Source organism: Microplitis mediator, chromosome 10 (assembly GCF_029852145.1).
Source record: "Microplitis mediator isolate UGA2020A chromosome 10, iyMicMedi2.1, whole genome shotgun sequence".
In the NCBI taxonomy this organism is placed as follows: Eukaryota; Metazoa; Arthropoda; class Insecta; order Hymenoptera; family Braconidae; genus Microplitis; species Microplitis mediator.
The window spans coordinates 4,842,565-4,868,819 of NC_079978.1; the positions used below are offsets into that span (position 1 = coordinate 4,842,565).

Genomic DNA, 26,255 nt, shown 5'->3' on the forward strand with positions numbered 1-26,255 from the left:
GACTTTCAATAAATTAAAAAGTCTTTGTCATATATTTTTTCTTTTCAAAAAACTTAAGCTCTGCTAATTTTTAATTTCCTAAATATTATTACTAGAACTTAATTGTCTTCTCGTTTAATGAATTTATAAAACATATGATCGTAAATAAACAAATATAAAAAAGTTTTAAAGTGAAAAAAAAGTAAAAATATAGTTTTGAAAGTTGCTGGAAAGCACTTCTCTTATCAGGCTCACCACAACAGTTACTACGGACAATCGGGATTATCAGGCAGGTCACCGGTGACTGTGCAAAACCAAATGTAAAGTCTAGGAAGTAGCAGAGGGAGTGGACGAGTCTCATGGATGGGATTGGATACGAGAGAGGGCGTCGATGGCAAGCCAGAGTACATATATACATACATACATTTATATGTACATATATACAGCAACCTACATCTACCCAGTACCTAAACATATATACAAAGAGAATAGTGCTTGGAAATTGCGCGAGACAGGGTGTGGCGGGTGAGGCTCGGAAAACTGGGTCGGTAGGTCTTCCGCGAGGAAACGCGAATCATCAAGGGTGTGAGAAGCCGAATTCTTTGACTATGGTAGTATACATATATACTCATACATACATTCATACATAGAAAATAATATGACTGTATTTGTGCGCAAAAAGCTTCTTCTTCTCTGGAGTATAACAAGGGAGCTTTTGGCTTCCTAGACTCCCGTAAAATCGATCCTCCTATTCCAGCATCAGTTAACTCTTGGATCCAGCATTTACTGGCAACCAACATCTCAACCTAGTACCGTCTAATGTCTAACATCTTTCTCTGAAAATCCGTATTATGCTCCGGTTATTCTTCGATAATTCAATCAGGCTCTACAAGGGAATTTACCCATCCATGGAAATCCCTTGCGGGTTCACGACCACACAAATGAATAAAATAAACTCACAAATATATATACTTTAGTCTATATATGTATACTATACTCTTAGTAGCATGTGACATTTTATGTTGTATACCGTAATGAGAAATTTACGCTTAGCTGCATTATACAACGCGCTAATACTCACAAATAAATGGGCCAGTGATAATTATTTACATCTGTTACTCCTAATTCCCTTAATTGCATATGAATATTAATTATTATTATCATTATTACCATTGACATTCTCCGTGGTTGAGATTTAATAAGAATAATTCATGTTATAAATAAATAAATTTAATAACCAAAAAGGTTATGAATAAAATATTTTTTGTGGAAAATTTACTTTTAAATTTAAATTTTATGTCTGTATTACATCGGATTATTTATTAAATTCTTTTTTTTTTTAATATTATCATAAAAGGTAACTTGAGTAAAAATTGTCAGATATGGTTACATCAATATCCATATATCAATAAATATATGAATATGTTATTTATGTAAGGATATATAGATCTCGTAAATTTAAATGTAAGCATCGGATATATATATTTGATATTAAGAGATAATAAAATCTAAAATATGAGCATGTCAATTTAATAATTATTTTTACTGTTATTATTATTACTATTTACCTCTTACTTATATATAGACTTTTATTTTATTGGAAAAAGCAAAAGAGTTGGGCGCGAAGATAGAGATAAATAAAAAGTGACAGTACGAGTTTGACAATAAAAATGTTCATTGCGGCGAGAGTAGCGAGCTGATTGGCTGAGCAATATTTTTACTTAACGATGTAAAAGATATTGGACCTAGAGCTTTATAGTTTAGGAAAATATATGTCGGTGTAAATGAGTGTGAAGGGTAGGTGTGTGTTTAAAGCTCCAGGCTCTCACTCCTTGACGTGACCTTTCAATTACCCGTCCCTGAAACTGACACGCGCGCGACGGTTCACCCCCTTGCAATAGCCTAGGAGACAGTAGACCTAGAGAGACGACTGAGTATAACTGAGGGAAAGGAGGCAAAAGGGATAGATAGTATATGAGGAGGAGACAGAATAGTGAGTGAACAGAGAGGGTGGACGACGACGATCGATCATTCAATCGCTCTTGCAAGCTCTCCGAACGAATTGGAGCACGAGTGAATACTTGCCGACGACCGTGGAGGGGCTTCAAATTTCTCTGTCAGCAGGTATATAAATCCGCGCACATCTTATCTCACTTTTGCATCATTGATGTTGCAATGTTTTTAAATCATCTTGTTCTTTAATGTTACTGTCATTTACACAGTTGGAAATTTCGTGTATTTGTGTTCTAAAATTATTTGGTTAAATTTTGTGCTGATTTTCAACACGGAAATCTGTTAATTAACACAAATCGGTTGTGTTATTTTACTTTGACAGATTTTCTATGTTCAATGATTAGAAAATCTGTAATGTAAGACATTTCTTGTGTTATCCGAAAATTTGTGTTGCTTAGCTAAACATTCCCGCGTGTTTTTTCATTACTATAAGCAAGCAAAGCCTTGTAGCAGCATTGTCTTGGATTATAATTGATCAAAAATTAAATATAATCATAGATAACTTTCATATTTTCATGATCAGGTTCAATGATTTTTCTATCCTCATTTTACGGGAGGATAATTCATAGCTCCGTTTTTTAGAAAAATCACAGAAAAACAAACTAATTGTTTGCTAAATTGACAAGTTGTACCAAGGGTAGCTCAGTATACTTGAGTTGGTTAGGTTGTGTGCTTATATTTATTAGTTAATTTTAACACGAAGTCTGATAAATTTACACAAACTATCTGTCAAAATAACAGATTTTGTATTCAATTATTCAGCATAAAATTTGTGTTGAAGATCAACACAAACGCATTGTGTTGAATTTAAGATAAAATTTTTGATTGTGTAATACAATGCTTTAAATATCCGTATTCTATATTTTTTATTAAATCCTTTTATTCCCCACTAAATACCAGTTTCCGTTCTGTTAAATTTATTTATGCTGTTTAATTTTTTTATTTAACTGCTTTGCGCGACCACCAAGTACTCGAGTATAAATAAAGGAGCTTTGTGATATGATTTAAATTCTTATAACAAATTCATTGCACGCCCACAGACGATAATGACAATGCATCATGGGAATCGCGTTTATCATCAACACAACAGACACAATTTATTTCAATTAAAGTTCGTGACCTTTTTTACGAGAATATAATTCAAGTGATGAGGGAATACACACTGAATATAAATGATGCAAATTTATATACATATATAATATAAGTATAGATAGCTGGCTGGATAGATGGATAGAAAAAAATAAAATAAATATGCGATTGAACAATCTCAAGTACTTAGGAGAAAAGCTTTTCGGTGTTCATTAATATGTATCAGGATCAGCTTTCAATCAAAACAACAGATTCAAATTGCTTTTCAAAGTGATTGTTCTAAAAATAAAAATATATAAAACAAGTGGATTAAATTAAATTAAAGCTTCTGTACAATTCTAAATTGGTTCATCATTTAAATAAAAATGAAAGTTAATGCACAGTTGAAAAATTTTTGTTAAATTTAACACAAATCACATGTCCCAAACGGTCCACTCAATTTTTTGTGTTAATTTAACACATTATACTTGTGGCAAACAATAACACAGGCTTAAAACTTGTTGAGATCAGATAACACATTCAACTTTAGTTAAATTTACACTTGATAGTGTCAAATAATTGACACAAAATATTTAACCATTGAATTTTTATACACAAGAACACGAAATTTTCAACTGTGTGAAAAAAAAAAAAAAAATGATTAGTAACCGAAGCGAAAACTATGGATACATAAAATTCACTTGACTAGCTTTGAATACAATGTAAATTAAATAATTTAATGGATGAATAGATTTTAGAAATTCCAGAGAGCTAACGGTAATTGACAAACTGTAGCTATGCACAAGTTGATAATCAATTGCATTTGACAAAATGATACGGGCTATTGGTGGAATTATACACTTGAATTATATATACTGCTATTTAGGAACATAGTGGTGACGGTAGAAAGGTGACGGATAGAGAAACTACTAATCAACATTGATGTTGATGTTGCTCTAATATCAAGACTCGAAATTCGTCAATGGATTAGATTCTATTACGATAGATAGATTGATATGTACAGATAGAAGCTTTGTGTTATTCGCTTGTCAGACACTCATACTTGGTAACACTCAATGGTATGTATATAATATAATGTTTAATTGTTGATGGGAATACGAGGTCACGGTGTCACACATGCAACTGTCGTAATTGCACATTGTATCTCGAGATAATTACAACCAATGGTCAGAGTACCATTACTTGTATGCGAGGCATTGTCCTTTGAATAATTACTGTTAAAGGTAGTTTACTGTCGCCCAACAATTTTACTACTGACAAGTGTAATTCTAAGTTTATTTCACGTTATTAACTGTTCATTTATTATTTGTCGTTGTATTGTTGGATTTATCATTTTTGAACTCCCGCTAAAAAGATTTAAAATTTTCAAAAAATCTAAATCATTGAACTAATTGATGCCAGTTTCTTTTTTACGTTAGTAGTTAAAAAACTGCATCGAATATCGCCTTGAATGTCAAAATCGGTTCATTATTTCAAAATATATTGCTGATACACTGAAGAAAGAAATATTTGCCCCAAATAAATCAATTTATTTGTGGCTTTTTTTTTTAATATTTCTTAGTGACAAAAAAATATATTTGGTACAACAAAATATGACAGTTGATTCAAATAATTTTATAATTTGACGGAAGTAGATCATTTATTTGTGGTGAAGATATTAAATTTGTGACAAATAACCTAAAATTTGGCGATACTATACATATATTTGAAGCCCTTATTTATTTTTAGCAATTGGATCATTTCTTTACCACAAATAAATCACTTATTTCACGCAATTAAACTACTCAAATAAAATTATATCTTTCTCACAATTAAATATTTATTTGGCCATATCCAAATACACAATATCTTTGGCTCAAATAAATCTTTTTTTTTAGTGTATAGAATAAAAAAAGCAACGATTTACTTGATTATTTGTTTTTGTTATTGTTCATTACTTGAATTTTCGCAATAAAAGGTGCGAAATTACTACTTTCGTGCTTGAAGAGCTCAAAATTGCTGGAAGTTTTAAAGCTGGCCCGCAGGGTCAGACAGTTTTCAGTTTTTTTTATGCTAAGTAATTAAAATTAATCTTTTATTATTTGATTATTTATTTAGCATGAAATTAAAGTTTATTCGAAAATTACATTTAATGTTTATTGGATTTATAGCAGATTGTAATACGGATTGTTATGCATGAGAATGAATTGATTATTAGAGAGTAGGGATGATTATGAAATTGAATTTAGATGTTTACAGAACTTTGTAAGCAAAACTAATTAATTCAACTAAAATTTGATGATAGTTTTAGAGATTATTGAATACGTGATCAAGTATTGCTTTTAATTTGTTATTGAATTTATTTGTAGTTCAAGTTTATTATTAAATTTATCGCTATGTAATTATTGGGTTAGTTAATTAAGAATTGTTGTGTAGATTCGGAATGAAAATGGCTAGACGTATTAAGAAAATGGATTTAAGTCGCCGAATAAAATTGTCATAGAATATTTATCAATGTACAGTTGGTCGATATGATATTAAGTATAGTATACATCGATGTTAAATATATACTGAAAATAATATTCATGCCTGATGTATAATTTTGAAATAAAAATATTCATATCGATTTAACATAAATTAGGTCTTTTATCAAAATATTGAATTTTTTAGGCAATGAATTAATCAATTAATCAAAGTAAACTTTTTGGGAAGGCATCAGTTGCCTACAATTTTTTTTCCGATTGTATCAAATGCCTACAATATTGTTTCGTACATAATAAATGCCTACTGATCAGTCTAATAACTTTTGTATGCAATTAGAATATAAAGGAAGGTGGGGCAGAGCGGCCCTCCTGAAATTTTGATAAAAAAAAAATTTTTTTTTTTTTCGACTAATTACTATAAATCCGATATGTTTGCGTATTTTTACCCCTACGCCTGACATTTGGGTCAAAATGAACAAGCCCAAAATTTTGAAAAAGTGATTTTTTCATATTTTTATCGTCAAATTGAAAAAAAATTTATTATAATTCCACATTTCTAGCCCTACGCATAACACCTGGGGCAAAATGGACCAGCCGAAACTTCTGAAAAAATTATTTTTTCATATTTTTCGGTCGTTTCTCTATGGAAGAGGCAAATTTGGTCACTAAAAATTTATAAAAACAAAAATTGTTTTTTTAGTTGATAAATTTTTGAAATAAAGTAAAACTATAGGTTTGTTTTTTTTTTATTAAATAACAATTAGTAATTAAGGTAATCGAGAGTGAACGATTTATTACACCTTAAAAAATTTTTTTCGAGTAATATAAAACCAAAAATAGTTTTCAAGAGAAAGAAATACATCCTTAATGATGAAAACAATTAAAAAAAAAAAAACGAAAAAAAAAAGTTTTCATCATTTTTTGGAGGGGAGCCGCTCGGCTCCACAAAAAAAAATTTTTTTTTTTTAGAATTTTGGCAAAATGTCCATAACTTTGTTAGAAATTGGATAAAAGTAAAGTGATCTTATGGTTGAAAGCCGCAAAAAGTAATAATTGGCTTAGGGGGGCCGCTCTGCCCCACCCTCCCCTATATTTTTTATTTTTGTAGGCAATAGGACTGTAGGCAATAAAGTTTGGTAGGCAACTGCGCAGTAAGAAACTGCTCAGTATGCATTTATTATGTACGAAAAAATATTGTAGGCATTTCATACAATCGGCAAAAAAATTGTAGGCAACTGATGCCTTCCCAAACTTTTTTTAGTAAATAATTACTGTTAGTTAAAAGTGAGGCGTCGATTTATTTAAGTGAAAAATCAAAGGAATTGAGATATCCAAATTTTTTTTCATTTTTTGAAAAATTATTTTAATCATTTCAAAGCAATAAATTATTTTTATTGAATAATAAACTGTTTATTTTAAAAATGTAAATGAATGTAATGTTTTTATAAACTTCCAATTGGAAAAAAATACGGGAAAAAATTTAACGCGGATAAAATATAGAAAAAACTTTACAAACTATTTATTGAAAAATTAAAATTTAAATAGGATATTATTGAATCTGTGATGTATATAACATAATTATTTTATCAGTAGAGAACTACTGAATTTATTGCGATCTGATTATTACGATAATAATTAAAAAAAAATTTCCAATAATTTAATTACTAGTATTTATGATTGACCTTTTTTTTGTAAAAATGTTTGTTATGAAAAAAACCAACGTTTCAATTTAAAATATTCATTCGAGCTGTCAACTTTTTTTTGATGGATTGAAAAATTATTTGGACGCAGAAAAATATATTTTTATTGGAAATAACTATTAGTAACACGTGCGATAATTGTTATGTCAAAAAATAAAACATATATTTATATAAATACATATTGAGGGATTTCATTATTTAATACTTTGAAAAAGGGATTGAACGATAAAAACATTTATAGAGATTATTTCTTTTTAAAATTTGATTTGAAACATTTGTTTGGATAAGATCCAAGTGTAGATGATCACGTAACATGTGGTGTAACTCAAAATAATTTAAGCTGACAAAAAATATGAAATTTTCTTAATGGATCTTGAGTAAGATTGATGTTGTGTGTTTATTTTTCTGTCTCATAAAAAATGTATCAAGTGAAATATTAAATTTTTGATAACGTGTTACACGTTTAATTCTTATCATTATTTATATTTAATGCTAATTGAAATCTAAGTAAATGACGAAGAGGCATAGAAAGTACTAAATTTTATGAAAGCAACTTTATCTCCATCATCATCATTTTATGTCAAAAACGAGAAGAAATAATATCCCAAAGTTACAACCCGTATACTAAACTTTACTCGTTTCATTTCTTATTCTATATCTTTCTCCTTTACTTTATACCTCTCGTTAAAATATTCCCTAGTTACTTTTCTTTGAGTTATACTCAACAGCTAAATATACTAAAAATATATAAAAAATTCATAAGTTAAAAAAAAATATATATATAAATAAACAGAAAAGAAAAATGTTGAATTATTTTTTAATTGATAAAATAAACCGCTGAAATGAAACCCGTTTAAAATTTAAAAAAAAACGGAAAAGAAAAAAAAATTATCTACAGTATAGTGCCTTTGGGTTTTATGAAATATCTATACAATATTAAAGAGAGTATTTTCGCATGAGTTATTTAATAAATGTACTTGTCTAGTTACGAAATTCAAAGAATAATAATTTATGGAAATAAAATTTTTATTATGAACAGAATTATTTAAGTAAAAAAAAAATGCATTTTTTTATTGAAATACCGCAATTATATAAACTGTAATAATAATAAAAAGTAAAAAAAAATGTTGTACTTCTTATAAACAAAGTATTAGTTCGTGATAAATAAAAAATAAGATATTTTTGACGTTATTCGGCGACCTGATTTTTTGTATAAAATATCCTATCACACGTGTCATCAAATATGAGGGCAAAAGAGATATCATTTCTTTAATCGGGGTTATACTGTCCCTTGTAGTTTCATATTCTACGATACATATGTCTAATAAAGTATATATAAGAAAAAAGTATATTTTTAACGACGTCACTTGTCGACCGTAATTAAAGTGAACATGGTACAATCATGTAGTGTAATATAGTTATCATCATTTTATGTGTATATACTATATGTATCTATATTTTATAACCTATTATTATATAATCATATATCAATAATTATTTATTACGCAAATTACGTTGTCGTAACTTGAAATCCTACAATTATTTAAACGACTTTAATGAAGGATAAACTATAATCATTTTTTTATTGAGAATTAAATTTATGGTGAAAAAATTATAATCATAAGGTGTTAAATTATTTTTAATATCTTTCAATAGTTGCAATTCTTTTTTGAATTGTCAGAAAAAATTCCCGGATTACAATATCTAGCCTCATCGAACCCAAGTAAGCCTCAATCCAGCCTCACTGAGTAAAAAAAAGCATTTTGATCCTCAAATGATGTTCAAAAAGCATCAATGAGCCTCAAATAATGCTCAAAGAGTCTCAATGAGCCTCAAATGGTGATCAAGGAGTCTCAAATAATACTAATCGAATTTAAATTACATAGTCGAGTAGTAGGTTCATTTGAGGCTCGTCGAGGCTTCTTGAGGATCTTTGAGAATCATTTGAGGTTCAAAATACTTTCTTTACTCAGTAAAGCTGGATTGAGGCTTACTTGGATTTGATGAGGCTAGATATTTTGACCCGAGAAGACATTTAATTTATTTTATAATTTTGAAGTTTTGACTACCGTTCAAATTATATATATTTTTTTTGTAAGAAATTTAATACATAAATTCGATTATCAGTATTTACACAGTTGAAAATTTTGTGTTCTTGTGTATAAAAATTCAATAGTGAAATATTTTATGTCAATTATTTGACACCATCAAATGTAAGTTCAACTAGCTTTGAAACTGTAGTATTGTTTGACACAAGTACAAGGTGTCAAATTAACACAAAAAATTGAATGGACCGTTTGGATCATGTGATTTGTGTTAAATTTAACACAAATTTTTAAACTGTGTTGGAAATGAATACGATATTAATTTGAATTACGCGAGAATATTTTCAAAGATTTTGGTTATTTTTTAAATCTCATTTATCAGATAAAAAAGTAACGAACCAAAATTTCAATTTACGAGGAAACTGTGAGCTTTCTTTTTTTGCATGGTTATTAAATTATATTCTACGGATAGTCCATTCTATAAAAAATTTCATTAAAAAATATTGATATTGAATCTTTTAACAACGCGTTGACTATTCTAGTTCGGAATTGACTTATCAGAAATAGAACAAAGAATATTTAAAAAGTTTAATAGTTAAACTAGAGCTTAGAAACTTAGAAATAAAAAATTTGCAGTTACTCAATGTAACCGACTTTCAATGACTTAAAAAAAAAAATTCAGAAGTACTGTTGATTTAGTTCACTATCTACATCTTTCTAATGTAATTTTCCAAAGTATTCATAAAATATAACAGTAATCATAGAAAACAAAATTTAGTATTTATATTTTTCATTCAAATAATTGATAAAAATTTTTGACAAAAGAATCGATTCAAAAATTATACAAATTAAATTTTGTAATTATATTGGGACAGACTATAATTATATATTATTTTTTATCAAGTTTCAATTTTTTTATTTGAATAAAATCATATAAAGAAAAGTTTGGATCTATTTTAGTCTCTTCAGGTTCTCGTAAAATCGTATTGTGAAAGGAAAATACTAAAAATGGTAAAGACCTGAAATAGTCATCGAAAATTCTTTTTATGAGCACGGACGGATATAAAATGAACAAAATAAAACTTGAATACTATCGACGTTTTCTTCTTTACTATTATTCATGAAAATAAAAATATTTAATAGAAAAAAAAAGAAATAATCTATAAGTTTAGTGCGAGGAATATTGTAGTGTTCTATTATATCAGGTATTACCGATTAAATAATAGTTGAAAGGTCAACTGCAGTAGGATTTGATACTAAATGGATGCAAAAACTGTTGGAAAAAATAAAGCAAAAATTAAACGAAGAAATGTGAGTTTTTGCAGGCAGCCTTACAATTGAACATGCGTTTTTCTATCGAGTCTTAGGCTAGGGGTTAAAACAATAAAGTGGCCTTTTCACGCCAGACTATCGATGCCAGTTAAAACGTCTTATATAAGTCCAATATATCAACTACAATACAGACAAAAAATAAACTATCATATATTTTATCGTTGGATAAATATAAAAAATATAATAAATATTAAAGTTTTATTAATTTTCGAGCGACATAAAAAATAAAATTTTATGTTGTAACTTTTGCGAACAGTTTTAATAAATTAGCAGAGTGGTGAGGAAAAAATATGAGTATAAATTGTCGCTAAAATAAATTTTATAAAGCATAAAAACACTTGGCACTAATAAAAACAACAGGAGTTGCACGTAGCAGACAAAAATGTTGTTTTTACATTTATCTTTTTTACTCATGCTCGCCCACATAAGCGCGCAAATGAATCTCGTAATAACAAAATTCTAATTATTACTTTTTTTTTTTTTTTAAGCAATTACTGAAGTAGTGTAATAGAAATAATTGAATAATTTAAATTAATAAATTCAATTTTTTATTGTCTTAATTTAAAAAAAATATTTTTATTAAAAGCAATTCCGGAGGAAATAAAAAATTAATTGAAAATAAAAATAGTTTTTTAATAAAAAAAAATTGTAGTGAATTATTAACGTGTAATTTAAGGTAAATTTATATTAACCCTTGATTTGTACAGTCTTAAGGGGTGTGGACTTAATTACTGGTCAATTCTCGCGCCCCATTTCCCAACAATTACTTGAATATACATAATAAAGTAGACATGAAGTAATGCAGAGTAAACAGTAAACAAGGAACAAAATATCAAGTAAAAAAATATTAACTAAATATCTATGGTAAATATTTATATAATATGACAGTAGATAAATATATAAGATTATGTATGTATAAGTAAACTAACATACCGGACTCCAGATTAGCCGGCGAAGTTTTTGGAGATCCCCCACTCATGGTTTAGTCTCTTTTTTTAGTAACTCGAATAAAATTTAAAATTTTAACTTATAAAATAAATAACTTATTTATTTTATATATTATTATATTATTTTGATCTTGAGTTATATATTTTTGACCTGTCTTTTGATTATACTTAAATCTTTTTATTATATTTTTATAAAATCAAAAAAACGGGGAGTCGTCTCCCCAATAAATATTTTCAACACTTGAATCTAATTTTCTCCATAACTATAATTTTTGACAATATCACTTTTAATATTTATTTTAAACAACTGTCTATTTTCGAGCACCTTGACTTGATATTTAAAATATATTTTATTTTATAAATAAATATACTTTTTTAACAATTAAATTAAAGTATTTATTATTTAACACGTCACTATAATTTCCCGCCAAATATTCAAAAATTGATATATATTTTTGATCTAGATAACGTTTTAAAAAAAAAGTAAATAAACTGTACAGAAACTGAGGAGTAGATTCCGCCGTGAAACAGCGAATCAAACACCACTGGACGAGAGACTGAGCACGAGGACTCGTTGATAATAATGAGTGAGTGTAACTGCACACAGAGTGAGAATCGGGAGGCAGCGAAAGACTGTTCACCCTCTCCAGAGAGGGTGCTCTTAAGTCGTTGCAACCCCCGGGTCCTCACCGAGCGAATCGCGGCCTCGACGCAGCTTCCATCGAAGCTGCCAAACGTGGTCGATAACTCAGAGCACCAGTCGTACTATTCAGCTGTTCTCTTCTCTCGGCGCTCGTACCACGGGTTTTACTCTCCAATAAAATAACCAAACTTTTCGATAATATCTATCTCTCGTAAATCAATAACAAAATTCACTTTTTTCTCGTAATTTTTATCAAGATCTCATTTAATCACCAGCCCTCTCTTTATTTGTTGTTTTATGAAAAGTCAAAATTCAAAAAATAAAAACGCGTGAAAATTATTTTCCGGCCCTGATGTGAGTGTGCGGTGTACAATGATCCAAGACACAAGAGTTTTGGATGAGAGGGCGTGTGATCCTCTGGTACTCTCGTCACACTCAGAGTTGTTCTCTACTCGTTTCTCTTCCAGCTCCGTACCACGACCCGTGACGTCCCGGGCGCAGTGAGCTGCTACCCGCTTTTCCACCCTTGCATCTGCGCTTGCGCCTTTTCCGGGACACATTTAATGTATATGTATATATATGTATATATAGGATATAGATATATTTATATATTTAAAGGTATGTGTATGTGTCCTATCTCTATATACACATTTAGAAAACTCTGGCGCGCGCCTCTCGTTCTCACCAGCAGCAGCTTCACCGGCGATAACACTCTGCTGGAGAACCAGGATCAGAAGTTGAGAAAGGAGGTACTGGTGGCTGAATCCTACCGCAAAATTACCATCGAATTCCCGTAAATAACTTCACTTGTACTAAAAAAAATTATCCACTAGATTACAAAAACAAAAAATGACCAATGGTTTTAATCGCTCCAGCTCAATTTTCATACACCCGAATGCCATTTTTTATACCATTTAATTTTTTTTTGTTGTCATTACTTCTTTTATTGGTGTATCCGTGAATTTCCCATCTGTCCTTTCGAGTAAAACCTCCATAATTGGCTCAATTACATGAAAACATTTTTTAAAAAAATATAAACCAGCAATTTGTTTATTGATTATTTTACTTTTTTATGTTTTTTCACCGCTTGTTATCTCGTTATAAATTTCATTTTTAAAATTGATTAAATTACCTGACGGCTGGGTGATTTCAGATAACAAAAAAAGTTCATTGTTTAAGTTTCCAAATGATTGGTCAAAAATTTTATTTAGGATACAAAATATTTGTATAATTTTATCATTTAACTGCATGAGAATTTTTTTTTATTATCGTTATTTTAATCAATATTTTTTTTTTTATATTACTAATAATTATTTTAGTCAGTTAAATGTCGTAAATATATAATAATGTAATCAATTGATTGGATCATTCTGCTACTGCATCATAAGATATTCAAGGCCACGCCTCAGTGCACAAACATCGATGACAATACATGACAGATTAATCGACGAGTTATTCACACAGAATTTCGGTCATAAATATTACATAGATAATAAATTTACCAAATTGTTTATTAATAAGTAAACCAGACTGCCATCGATGATATCAAATCATATTGTTCTTTTATTGAAACCATTTTTTTTAGCTGCATACACTGTAAAAAATTAGTGGAGTGGACGCGGAGTGAATTCGGAGCGGATGACTGTTTATTTATTCAATCTCCTCGGAGTGAAATTCAGTCCAGAGGAGTTTAATTTAATATTAAAATTCCAGATCGGAGTGAATCGGGGCTTGAATAAAATCCAGATCACTCCGCTGAAAAAAACTCCCTATTTACTCCGTATACTGTAAAAACTCGCGGAGTGAAAGCAGATTGAATCTGGAGTGGATTTGGAGTGAAATTTACTCCGAAGGGGAGTTTATTTGAATATTAAAACTCCAAATTGGAGTGAATGCGGATTGTAATTAAATCCGGACTACTCCGAAAAAACTCAGCTGAAAAAACAAACACCCTATTTACTCCGTATACTGTAAAAAAACTCGCGAAGTGAAAGCAGATTGGATCCGGAGTGGATTTGGAGTGAAATTTATTCCGAAGGAGGGTGTATTTTAACTTGTCAGCACTCCCGTTATAAGCATTTTGCTCACAGGACACTATTCAAATTATAGGATGTCGCTGTAGTGCAAGCGAGACACTAAAAAATACGGGAGTACTAAAGGGTTAATATTAAAACTCTGAATTGGAGTGAATGCGGATTGAAATAAAATTCAGACTACTCCGAAATAACTCAGCTGAAAAAACAAACTCCCTATTTACTCTGTATGCGGAGTGATTTTTTTTTCAACTCCGATACTCTCATTGACGAAATGAATTCGGATTTAAATAAAATTCGTAATCACTCCGAATTTACTCCGAATTTTTTACAGTGTGACCTTAACTTTCAAAGTTTATTGAGATCAAAAGAATCAAGTTGGAAAGGTCACAAAAAAAGTTCCTACGACCTTTCTTCTTTATCTTTTATGTTTTCTTTTCTTTTTTCTTCTTTATCATTTTATCTTTAGCCATTATCATTATTACAAGTAGATATTTTTTCTTTTACTTGTGATTACTATTATTATATTTTTTTATTAAAATTTTTTTATTTCACCAAAGTAGGACGCGTATCACGATTCGTAAGTAACTTGTTGTTGAATCTCAACATGACACAAGGCTTTTTATTCTGCATAAACCTCCCGCTATTATCATTATCATTATCGTAATACCACCTTTTCTACGGTCAATATAATCTGGAGCTTTTCAATTGCTACCAAGTCTACCCAGAGGAATACTCTTCGTAAATTCTGATGGGCTCCTAAACGCCACGAGGTCAGGACCCTCCTACGTCATTGCAGATTTTCGCAATACAATATCAATATATCTATATAGATAGATAGATAGATAGACAGATAGATATTCGTAGACTAAAACAATACATTAGGGAATAGCTCACATAGTTTTGATTTGTTCCACGAATTACATTTTCCATCAATTACATTCCCTAGGTAATAATATTTCAATAGACATCCTAATAAAAAATTTAAAAGAAGAAAAATTTTTTTTGAATAATTATTACAGTTCCCATACAAAAAAAAATAATCGGCCCATTACTGGGTCGTGAATGGCTGCCAATTTTCAAGCATCGGTCGAAGATCGGCTAAATATCGGATGATAACGGTATGCCAAGCATGGCAGTCGCAAGCATTGGCCAATCGTGGCAATCAATCATCGGCCAAAGCTTGGTATCAAGAGCACTCGATCAAACCGTTGGCCAACGAACGGCCATCAATGATCCACCATGCACGAGCCAGTATAGTTAGCCATTTATTGGCCAATCATTGCAAACCAAGCATCGGCCGATCTATGGGAAAATTTCGAAGCTCGGCGACTTTGTATGGGTTGTAATAATAGAAAATCTATTATTAGCTTTAAATATTTGAAAATCTTATACACTGTAAAAAATTGGGAGTGAATTCGGAGCGATAACAGATTTGATTTAAATCCGCATTCACTTCGACTCGGACTTCTCATATTAAAATAAACCCACTTTCGAAGTGAATTTTACTCCGAAGGGATCAAATAAATAAACAGTCATTCGCTCCCCATTGACTCAGGATTTAATCCGGGTTCACTCAGCAATTTTTTTACAGCGTAATTGAATAATGGATTGATCGATAATTTGGTTAATTTCATAGTAATGGAATTGTTAAAAATTAAACGTACATTTGTCATGTTAAATAAATTGTCAGGCGTGAATTTTTGATAACTTTTATCGGGTTTTTGTTAGCAAATGAGAAAAAGAGAAACGAAAGTGGATGTTAATATTTTATTTTTATAACAATTTAAATCAGCTTCAAAGTTTAAAAATACTAAATCTCCATGAACCAACAGGTTATTGAATTAAAATTGTTAATTTTTAGTAGTTGCAATAATGATAATAACACTTTGAAGATATGAAAATAGAATAAAAGCTTGAGGTAAAGTCTTTGGATGATGAAGAAGAGAATGAAGAAGAGGAGTGGTAAAGTCACTTTGAATAGAAGGCGTAGTTGAACTTAATGAGAATTCCAAATCTATTGCGACGTTCTTAAGATGACTGAACCAACGTCAGGATTCAAATTCTTTATAGACGACTGAGAGTATGTTTTTAAATAATAATAATTAAACAGGCGGAATGGAAAACTCATTCACGCTATTATCACACTTCTTACATTCTTAGTTTTAATTATTATTATTAGCATTCTTTACAAACGAATTTCATGAGCGAGATAACTTTTGTTTACCAACAAAACAATAAATTTTATGCTTTTAAATGCTGACAATATTTTATTAAATTTTACGCTTCGTTTAACAGAACAACTTTTGATTTAATTAGAGCATAAGTAATTAATTAATTTTTTTATTTTAATGCTTTGAATAGTATTGTTGCATTATTTTTATGACTCAACCGGTTCTAAATAATAATAGTAATTATTCGTCTAATTATTAATTAACGGTGAGGTTATATAACATTATTAACATTATAATGAGTTGTTAAGTAATAATCTAATTATTTGATTTTACAATTAAAAGTACATGAAGTTAAAGTTTGTTTAAATTACTTTGTAAGTAAATGAAGTTTTACAAGTAGTTATAATATTTTATCCTAGTAGCTATGCTACATTTAATTTATTTGTTTAATTTATTACCTAGAATTGGGCAAAATGGGTCACTCGAAATTTTTTTTTTTCATAGTGGTTTCAAATCTTTGTTTGTTTAGAAAATATAGAGGAAACAGAATAACTGTCAGAGAAAAAAAGTTATTCTACACACAAAAAAAAAATCTCGACTGAAGGTAAATATTCTTGATTCAAGAAAATTTTTTTGGAGACCTAAATTTTCTCAGATAAAGTAAAAATCTTCTCCGACAGAGACGAATTCTCTTGGCTCAAGAAAATCTTGACTTGGTTCCCGAAAACGTTTGTCTTCAAAAATATTTTCTTGACTCAAGATATCTGTTTTTTCTGTGTATACTGTAAAAAATGACCGGGGTAAGTCCAAGCGGTGTAAGTGGTAAAATTTGCGGTGTTAAATTTCAACACCAAAAGCGGTGTTAAAATAACGCCGCCACTGGCGTAAATATTTTTTAGTGGTGTTAAATAAAATTTCCTGGTGTTAAAATATTTTATTTAGTCTAAGCGCGTGTGTATTCATGTGTTTTTGAGTGTGTGCGCGTGTGTATGCATGTGTGTGCGTGTGTGAAGATATTTTTTGAGTTTTATAAGGTTTCAAACATTAATAAAACCGCCGAATTACGCCTCCTACACCGGTGTAATTTCATTTTAACAACGCGCGTAGTTAAAATGAGTCCATTTTTAACACCACTCTTTTCACAGTGTGTCCATCAAAATATCAAATTTTTTTTTATCTGAAACGTGAATTATTTTACTATGGAAATTTCGTTAAAAATTTTTGCACTCTATCTAAAGTGAGTATTATATTTGGAAATTTGTTTTTTTATTGGAATAATATATCAGTAATGAATTACTTGATTAGTAATTTAAATGAAATTTCAATTGTCCCATTGATAATTTACATTTAACGTTAAATTTCAAAATATAGGTCATTACTAATTAGTAATTAGTATACTTTAAACGTTTCAATTATTTTAATGAATTCAAATTTTGTATTACGAGTAAGCGAAAAATATTAATATTTAATAAATGTGTCATATTTTATCGATAAATAGAATTAAAAAAAAAAAAAGTAAGTATGAAAAACATACTATATACATCTTCGATATGAATATTGCAGGTTAAATTGGATTTTATTTGACTACATATCGGAATTCGTAATAAATTTTCAACTCAATACAACACAATTTATTTTATCATTCCAACAAAATTTATTTATTTTTACAAATAAAATACCCATTATTCAGAGACAATCTATATTTTACTTATATTCAAATCCCGTTATAATAAAAAAATGAACAGCAGAAAAAAAAATTTTTTTCTATTTTCTATAATAATTAAAACTAAAAATATTAATATAAAAATATATCATTCCACTAGCGCGTCAATGTCGTCAATCTTAATGACGTAATGTGATAAAAAAACGCAAGAAATTATATATTTTTTGCATTCGTGCTCATTGAACAACCTCTGCGAGTTATCAACGGATCAAAGAGATCAGAATAAAAAAAAATCTCGAGGCACAACCTGCAGGGAAAATAAAATATAGGTCAGTGGGTGATCGTACCGCACCCTATTCTACCAACACTACTACGACGCTTGCGTAGCGTAATGCTCCCGGGTTTTACGTCACGAGGGTGTGACGTCACGCAGGGGCTGATAGTTCTACGTCGTCATTAAATGCCAACAAAATTATAAGCATATTTACTGATCATAAAATTCTCTTAAACTGTCATCTACTTTTTTTTTTTTTTTTTTTTTTCATCATTAACAATTTTTTTTACTTCACACTAAACTGAAAATCATATTTCTTTTTACTGTCAAGCCATCGTATTAAAAAAAATTTATGATAATTTTAATATATATATCTAACCAAAAAAAAAAAAAAAAAAAAAAAAAAAAAAAAAAAAAAAAAAAAAAAAAAAATTCAGTAAGGACTAAAAAATTGATTAAATTAAATCTAAGATATTTTTAAATCGAATGCAATTGTAAAGTTAAGTTTATACGATTCAATAGAGCATTTGAATGTAAATAGTCTTACCAAGTGATAGATGAAAGGAACGTTTACATGCATACAGATAGAGAAAGAAGACGAGGAATAGCCAAACAGAAGTGGGTAAAGTAATCTCTGAAGAGACGTGGCGCTAGAATTTGTAGAGAAGTGTGACTTGGATATTGACTTAACGCTATTCATTGACTTTGATGTAATGAAATAGCTGTTAACATATACATATATAATATATATATACAGGTATATGTGGATATCAGATAAACACATATGCAAGTAGGTGGAACATATGCACACAACTATTTATATATATATAAGTAGTTTGGTAATTAGAGTGGAGTTATGTAGAGCTAATTAAGAGACACGATGAAACAGTGTAAATTCGAGACATGATTATCCAGCTGACTTTGTTTGAAGACATAAGGATTAGTCGTATATACTTGTGTATAATTTCCCCGACTACTAATACAAGTGAACATACGTACTATTTAATGAACTCTGCTCAAATGTTTTAGCCAAGTTTTGTCGTAAGCGTAAAAGCCGGTTGGTATGTTGTTAAGCGAATTGAGCCAGCAGTGTGATGTTCGAACCATTAGCAATGCTAAAGCACAACGAAACAATGAGAGATGCATCCATGCATTACATTTTCGAGGCTCTGAAAATAGTGTACTTGTTGTAGGGGATATAAAGAGACTATTGAGATAATCTCACGGGCTGACCTGAGTCTGTTAATACTACTACACTGTAAAAAGAGCGGTGTTAAAAATGGACTCGTTTTAACTCCGCCCGGTGTAAAAATGAAATTACACCGGTGTAGGAGGAGTAATACACCGGTGTTAAAAATACCGGTGTTAAAGCGGGGTGACCGGTGTAAAAGCGGAGTCAAACCGGTGTAAAAGCGGGGAACCGGTGTAAAAGCGGAGTAATACCGGTGTAAAAGCGGAGTAATGCCGGTGTAAAAGCGGGGTAGATTGCGTCCGCTTGGAGTATTAACTTTAAAGATTATAAAACACAAAAAATTTCAGTTCTTTATGAAAATTAATAAAAAATATCATTTATCAACAAGTATAGTGATCGAGTAAGTAAAAATATTCATAAAGTAAAATATTTTAACACCGGTAAAGAATATCTACACCGGCGGCGGCGTTATTTTAACACCGGTCTAGAATATTTACATCGGTACAGAATATTTACACCGGTGGCGGCGTTATTTTTACACCGCTTTCGGGGGTAAATTTAACACCGATAATTTTAACACCTACACCGCTTGGACTTACCCTGGTGATTTTTTACAGTGTAGACTTCTGATGTTTCTTTTTTTTTCAATGTTTTTTTACATTTTTTATTCAGATTTTTTTAGAAAGTTTATTAAAGTAGGATTGACTGAAATATTAATTGGAATGCTTGGAAGATTTTAATTAAAATTTTATATTTAATGCATAAATTATTGAGGATTACCGTTTGTATGGAAGACTTAAAATATTCCGAGGTTTAATGTAAATAAATTTAAGATGGGATGAAAAAATAAATAAATTGTTGAGCTTAAATTGTATTTTAAAAATTCAACTTTAAGTGACGTATACTTAATTTGAACGTAATTATAATTAATTTAGAGTTGATTAAATGTGTTGGGAAATGTTGAATAATTTTATCAAGGTAAAAAAAGTTTCATGTTCTTAATTAAGAAATAATAAGATTAATTGATGTACCAGGTTATTTTACTTTTGTTCAAGTTATTTAAAGCTTCACTAAACAATACAAAGTGATGTTTAAAAATAATGAAAAGCTTCAGTGGAAAAAAAAACAACCGATGGATAAATTCCTTCGATACTTATTTTTAATAAACAAATTTATTAAAAGTTGGTAATTTGCTTACTTAATAAAAAAAATTGGATAAAATATTTATGTCAGGATAAATATCATGAAAGTTAACAATGGATTCAGATATAGACAGATATATATTATCTGAAAGTGGAAAAAAAAGTAGACTGATATAAAGCCTGGAGCAGTGGTACGCAGTAAGGAATTTCGCGATTGAAATGTTGAACGAGCAAATTTCAATTCAATACCACTTGTCCCCAGCGAAATTCTTCTATCACATAGACAATCGATAGATCAAGTCATTCTAATTTATTATCACTAAAAATCTGGAACAGAACCAACGAAACACCAGCAGTAGCGAAATCTAAAGCAGAAGCAGACAAGAATATCTTTGAGCGCCAACGCATTAAATTTGCTCCATAATTTTTATCCATTTTTGAAGTTTTTAAAATTTTTTAACCCTTTGGTAGCTCGATACTATTTGTTTCTTGGCATACTCCTTGCAATATATTTATACGAAATTTTGGAATAATGCCTTAATAATATAATCTCAAAGCATATTTTTTTAAATTTACAAAATTGGGTAACTTTATTGTCTAATAAAAAATAAGTAAACAGGATTATTTAACCAGCTATTTATTTTTTATAAAAGCGAACAGCTCTGATTAAGCGTGAGCTGTGGAGGATATTAAGTACATATAAAATAACTGGAGAGTATGGAACAAGCAACAATAAAGAGTTAATACCCGCAGGCACTAAACTCATCAAAGAGGAGGAGTGAGCGGGAATATATTTGAAAGCTTAATTTCAATAGCCGTTTGTCAGTGGGCACACACAGTAACAGGGATTCTAAATGAAATTGCACAGGAGTGTTCAATGCTGAGCGTGAGAACCAGAGAATCAGCGTGGCCTAGCCCAATCGACCTGGAATTCACACAGATAATCACGGGGAAATCTCGGAAACTTAAAAGTCGTATCTCTCACTCTACTTACTCTACCCTATGTTCAGTCTCCCACTAAAGCTCTGTTTTATATCCGTAGTAAACTTTCTTAGCGACTCGTAAAAACAAGTCGAGAAAATCTATGTACACTGTACAGTAAACTATTTTAAAACTTTTGCTGAAAACAGAGCCACACAAAAGAAAATTCAATAGCCCAATTGTACTTTTTTAATAATACTGATATTTTATTTCTTTTTGAGATTTCTATTGTGGGAATTGAAAATGTTCGCATGAAGCTACCGATTTTCGAACACCCAGTTCTTAACGGATGTAATATTTTCAAGTCTTAGGAAACTATTCTGGCTATTTTCAGGATGATCAAGTGTCTCTAGGCATGTATGTCTTTCTATATATATATATATATATATATATATGTATGTATGTTTGTGTGTGTGTGTGCGTAAATATTTCATATATCTTGGACCAATTTAGATTAATCTACCAGCACTCGAAAGTGCTTAACAATAGATTTCGTGCAAATTTTAAACTAATTAGTAATTTAGATTTTCGATTATTCGAAAATCTGATTGGCTTTAATTTGTTGAAAATATTTTACTAGCAGAAAATTTACATAATAAATATTTTTCACGTGGTCCTCAAATAATTCGTAACACCATAATTCGACTGGCTTTGAAATTTGTAAGACTCTTTATAAGATCTTTCGTCGCGAAATATAAAATTTGGAAAATTGCTTGCTCGCAACTTAATTATAAAATCATGGATTTTTTTTTCAACACATGGAAAACTCAGCGATCGGAAATATCAGAAAATTGTCAGACTAACCCCAGGAGATTTAACCACGTCTCGGATTTATTTCCTAATAATTTTTCCTATATCCTGGGACTCATTCTATGATAAAACTTGTTAGCTAGCTTGAACATGAGATTTTTCTAACTTTGATAAAATGTTTTTAGCTCAGCTCGGTTAACCGTTTTTTAAAATTATTCTTCAAACAATGACTAAACCTATGGATTTTAAATTAAAACCTTGAATAATGAATAAACGATGTAAGCTAAAGTGCATGTGCTTTTGATGACTCTGCATTCTAAAGCTCTAAAGCCTGTTAATCTCTCAGTACTTTAATAATAATAATTATTATATCCATTGAATTATTATAATAAAGAATTTTATTTAACGTATGGTCTCTGTTCATATTAATTTATTGTTTAATATAAATAAATAATTTTAATTTATATCGAAATTTATTGTGCAATATGTTGGGATCGTTGAGATGAAATTAATATTTGCTTTTCACGAAAACCATTTCGCGATTATCTGTGCATGCATATAAAGAGCATGCATGTAGGTATGTATTTATAAATATATATTAGGTAGGAATATTGGAAAATATAATAAACTGAACATGTATAGTTTTTTCTCTGAAGCATACGGAAAAGATATTGGGTATGGAAATGGTTGGCTTACGCGAGTAAACATTATGAGTAATAACATATATTTTTCTATCAAACCTTGACTCACGCGATTTTTAATTCTAGTATTCATTTGATCAACGAACATGTGAAGTAAAAATAAAACTAAATTTTTATCATGTTTGCAGTTAAATCTGCAGTCAAATATTTTTTTAAATTTTAAATTACGAATTTTATTTATTTTCTTCTCTTCTATTCTTTTCACTTATCTCTTTATTTTAAAAAAACTTCATTCTCTTTGAAAATATAATGAAAAAATTTTATATTTGTTTTAAAATATATATAATTCAAAAACTTTTCAATCTATTACAGTAGAACCTCTATAACTCGAACTCCAAGGGAGAGGCAAAAAAATTCGAGTTATAGAGAATTTCGAGTTAGGCAGCAGGAGCTGTCGAAATTGATGTGTATTGAAGTGAATCCTAAATAAGTCTAAAGGTATGAAAATTTTACAATCGCCAACAGAAAAACTGACGTCAGCTATAAATTCTATTACCATTTCGTAGAACTGGTAATCCTAATAAGATACTTACATACGGTAATAATTTTAAATTCGAGATAAAGAGGTCCAAGTGTATGTATTCGAGTTATGGAGGGTAATGTACAGAAATAGCTTGTAGGGGCTCACTAATTATTTCGACATAGAGGGTAAAAATTTCGAGCAACGGAGGTTTTGGGGCTTGGAGGGAAGGATATGAAACATTTCTTCGAGTTTAGGAGGTTTTCGACATATCGAGGTTCGACTTACAGAGTATTACTGCACAGAAAAAAAAAAATTCTCGACTGAAGTTAAATATTCTTGATTCAAGAAAATTTTTTTGGAAACCTAAATTTTCTCAGATAAAGTAGAAATCTTCTCCGACCAAGACGAATTTTTTTTAACCAAGACAAATTCTCTTGGCTCAAGAAAACCTTGACTTGGTTCCCGAAAACGTTTCTCTTCCAAAATATTTTCTTGACTGAAGATAACTTTTTTTTCTGTGTGTACTAATTTTTTGTGTTGGGATAATTTTCGTTGAAAAATCCGAGTTAATTTTGTGCAAAATAAAGTAGTATTTAATAATTTTAAAAAGTTAATCAAAGTCCAGGACTTAAAATCAGGAAAAAAAATGAAAGAACAAATAATATAAAACTTATCATCAACTTGAACAGCAAGATAATAAGCTTTTCTGACTTAATATCGCGAGGAGTTGAGCGTAAATTTGTCGAATAGACGGGAAAGAATTGAGATGAGTAAAAAAAAAAAAAAGTCCCTTGAGAATCGTTGCTCAATAAAGGATTTTCATTTTCTCGATCTTCACTGTCTCTATCTTAGCCATTACATGGAGCATCTTGCCCTCCTGCAGTTGCGAAAGATCGATACGATGGAGTCTGCGTCTGCTCTCTGTTCGGTCATATATATCTATATAGATTATTATGCTTTATCAACTGATACTACAGCCGGTATATATTTTATTCACAACCTACTTTGTGGCTTACAATCGAATAACAATAAAATTTAATCCCCTTAAAATGTTGGTATAGGATCGGATAGCATCTAAAAGATGCAGCTATCTACGAGAATTCATGGAGTTATCTTGTTGATAAATGAAACCAAGAATCAAGTTATCAAAACTTCTCAATGTCTTTTTCATCTGCTAATTGCTCCATTAAAAAATTTTTTTTAAAACTTTTTTAACCATCGCTTCAATAAAATCTTTTTAATTTTTTATCGCGTCATCTTGATTATAAATTATTTATATGCCCAATTACAGTTTATAAAAAATATTGTAAAATTTTAATGTGCTTACAGTTTTAAAGCTGATAAAATAAACATGGAAAAAAAAAATAAAAATACAAGCGAGAAGAAAGAAAATTACAGAGAGTGAATGTTTAATAAAAACAATTTAAAAACAAACTTCCTTATTAATTTTCTGTCATATATCACCCAGTAATTTTTTATCAAAGCAATTTAACGGCAATTTAACTTTGATATTAAAATTTAGAAAAAAATTTCTTTTTATTAATTTTACACCTTTTTTAACGATAGGATACTGGCAGATATAAAAAATTTGAAACAATGTTTAAATCTGGTCACGACATTTTTCGCCCATCGCTAACTTTATGATCGATTGAAAAGAAGAAAAATGAAGAAAAAACTTGAAGACCCTCAGCGTAGTTTTAATATTCGGTTGCTATCACAAAAAAAGTTACAGATTTTTATTCAACATTGATTAATTATAAAAACATGTATTCATCAAACACAAAGAAAACTCAATTATTTACTTGAATAATTTAATTTAATCATTTTTTTATGTTAAAATTTTTATTTTTGCGTCAGCTAAAAATGATAAATTATTTAATTTAAATGTAAAAGAGCCAGTTTATTAAAATAATTGACGTTTCTTTAAAATGTATAATTTAAAATATTAATCAACAAATTCTGAAACTATTTATTCGGGTGACAACAAATAGAATACCGGAGTATAATCAATGAAAAACAATAAAACTTGGGCTGGTGACGAAACGAAAAAATAAAATCATGGAATAATGAAAACCAATAATTGTGAACGCATACATACATAGAAACGGTGCAATAAACATCACACAGGGTGGTTAGCAATCAAGAGAGTACTAAACAGTGGGCTCAAACGCAGTGTCCACATTGTGCAGTCCGATAAAACCACGGAATTCCCCCGCACGATGTTACACCAGTGACCATCGGGCATCGAGCGCATACTCGACCTCATTCGACCTTCTCCAAACTCCTGATTTGAGTGCGCGGGTTCGTTAAAAAATTTTTTTATTTTATCTTTTTGAAAGCCACTCACCATAGTCTAAACTCATTTATTGCCCATCGAATGCAGTACTTGAGTGTATAGAAATTCAATTATTATCTACTCAGAAAGTAATAAAGTTACATTTTTATTAAATTTTACTTTTCGTTCTAATTTTTTTTTTTTTTTTTTTTTTGATAGTAATCAAGGCAATTAAAGTGATTAAATCGGCACATGAACGTGTGGTGTGATTTAATGAATAGTGGTTGTTGCTCCGAGTTTTCAGTGAAAACAGAGAAGCTCATCAATTATTTAAGTCGGTGGAGAAACTGCGGAGTACTGAAGAGTAGGGTTGGGTGTATACATAAGGAAGATGGTA

At 29.7% G+C, this 26,255-nt stretch overlaps 1 protein-coding gene across 7 annotated transcripts in view; it reads right to left on the reverse strand.

Annotated features, from left to right (window-relative positions):
* Positions 1 to 26,255, reverse strand: part of LOC130676447 (solute carrier family 12 member 6) — a 69,668-nt gene that overhangs the window by 16,059 nt on the left and 27,354 nt on the right. The window contains exon 1 of one of the 7 annotated variants that reach the window (XM_057482652.1): positions 11,554 to 12,662. The exons of the other annotated variants lie outside the window; for them this stretch is intronic. Within the exon in view, the coding sequence (XP_057338635.1) occupies positions 11,554 to 11,599 (46 nt within the window). The 5' untranslated portion in view covers positions 11,600 to 12,662. Of the gene's footprint in view, positions 1 to 11,553; positions 12,663 to 26,255 lie in introns of those variants that run through there. 7 annotated transcript variants of the gene reach the window in all.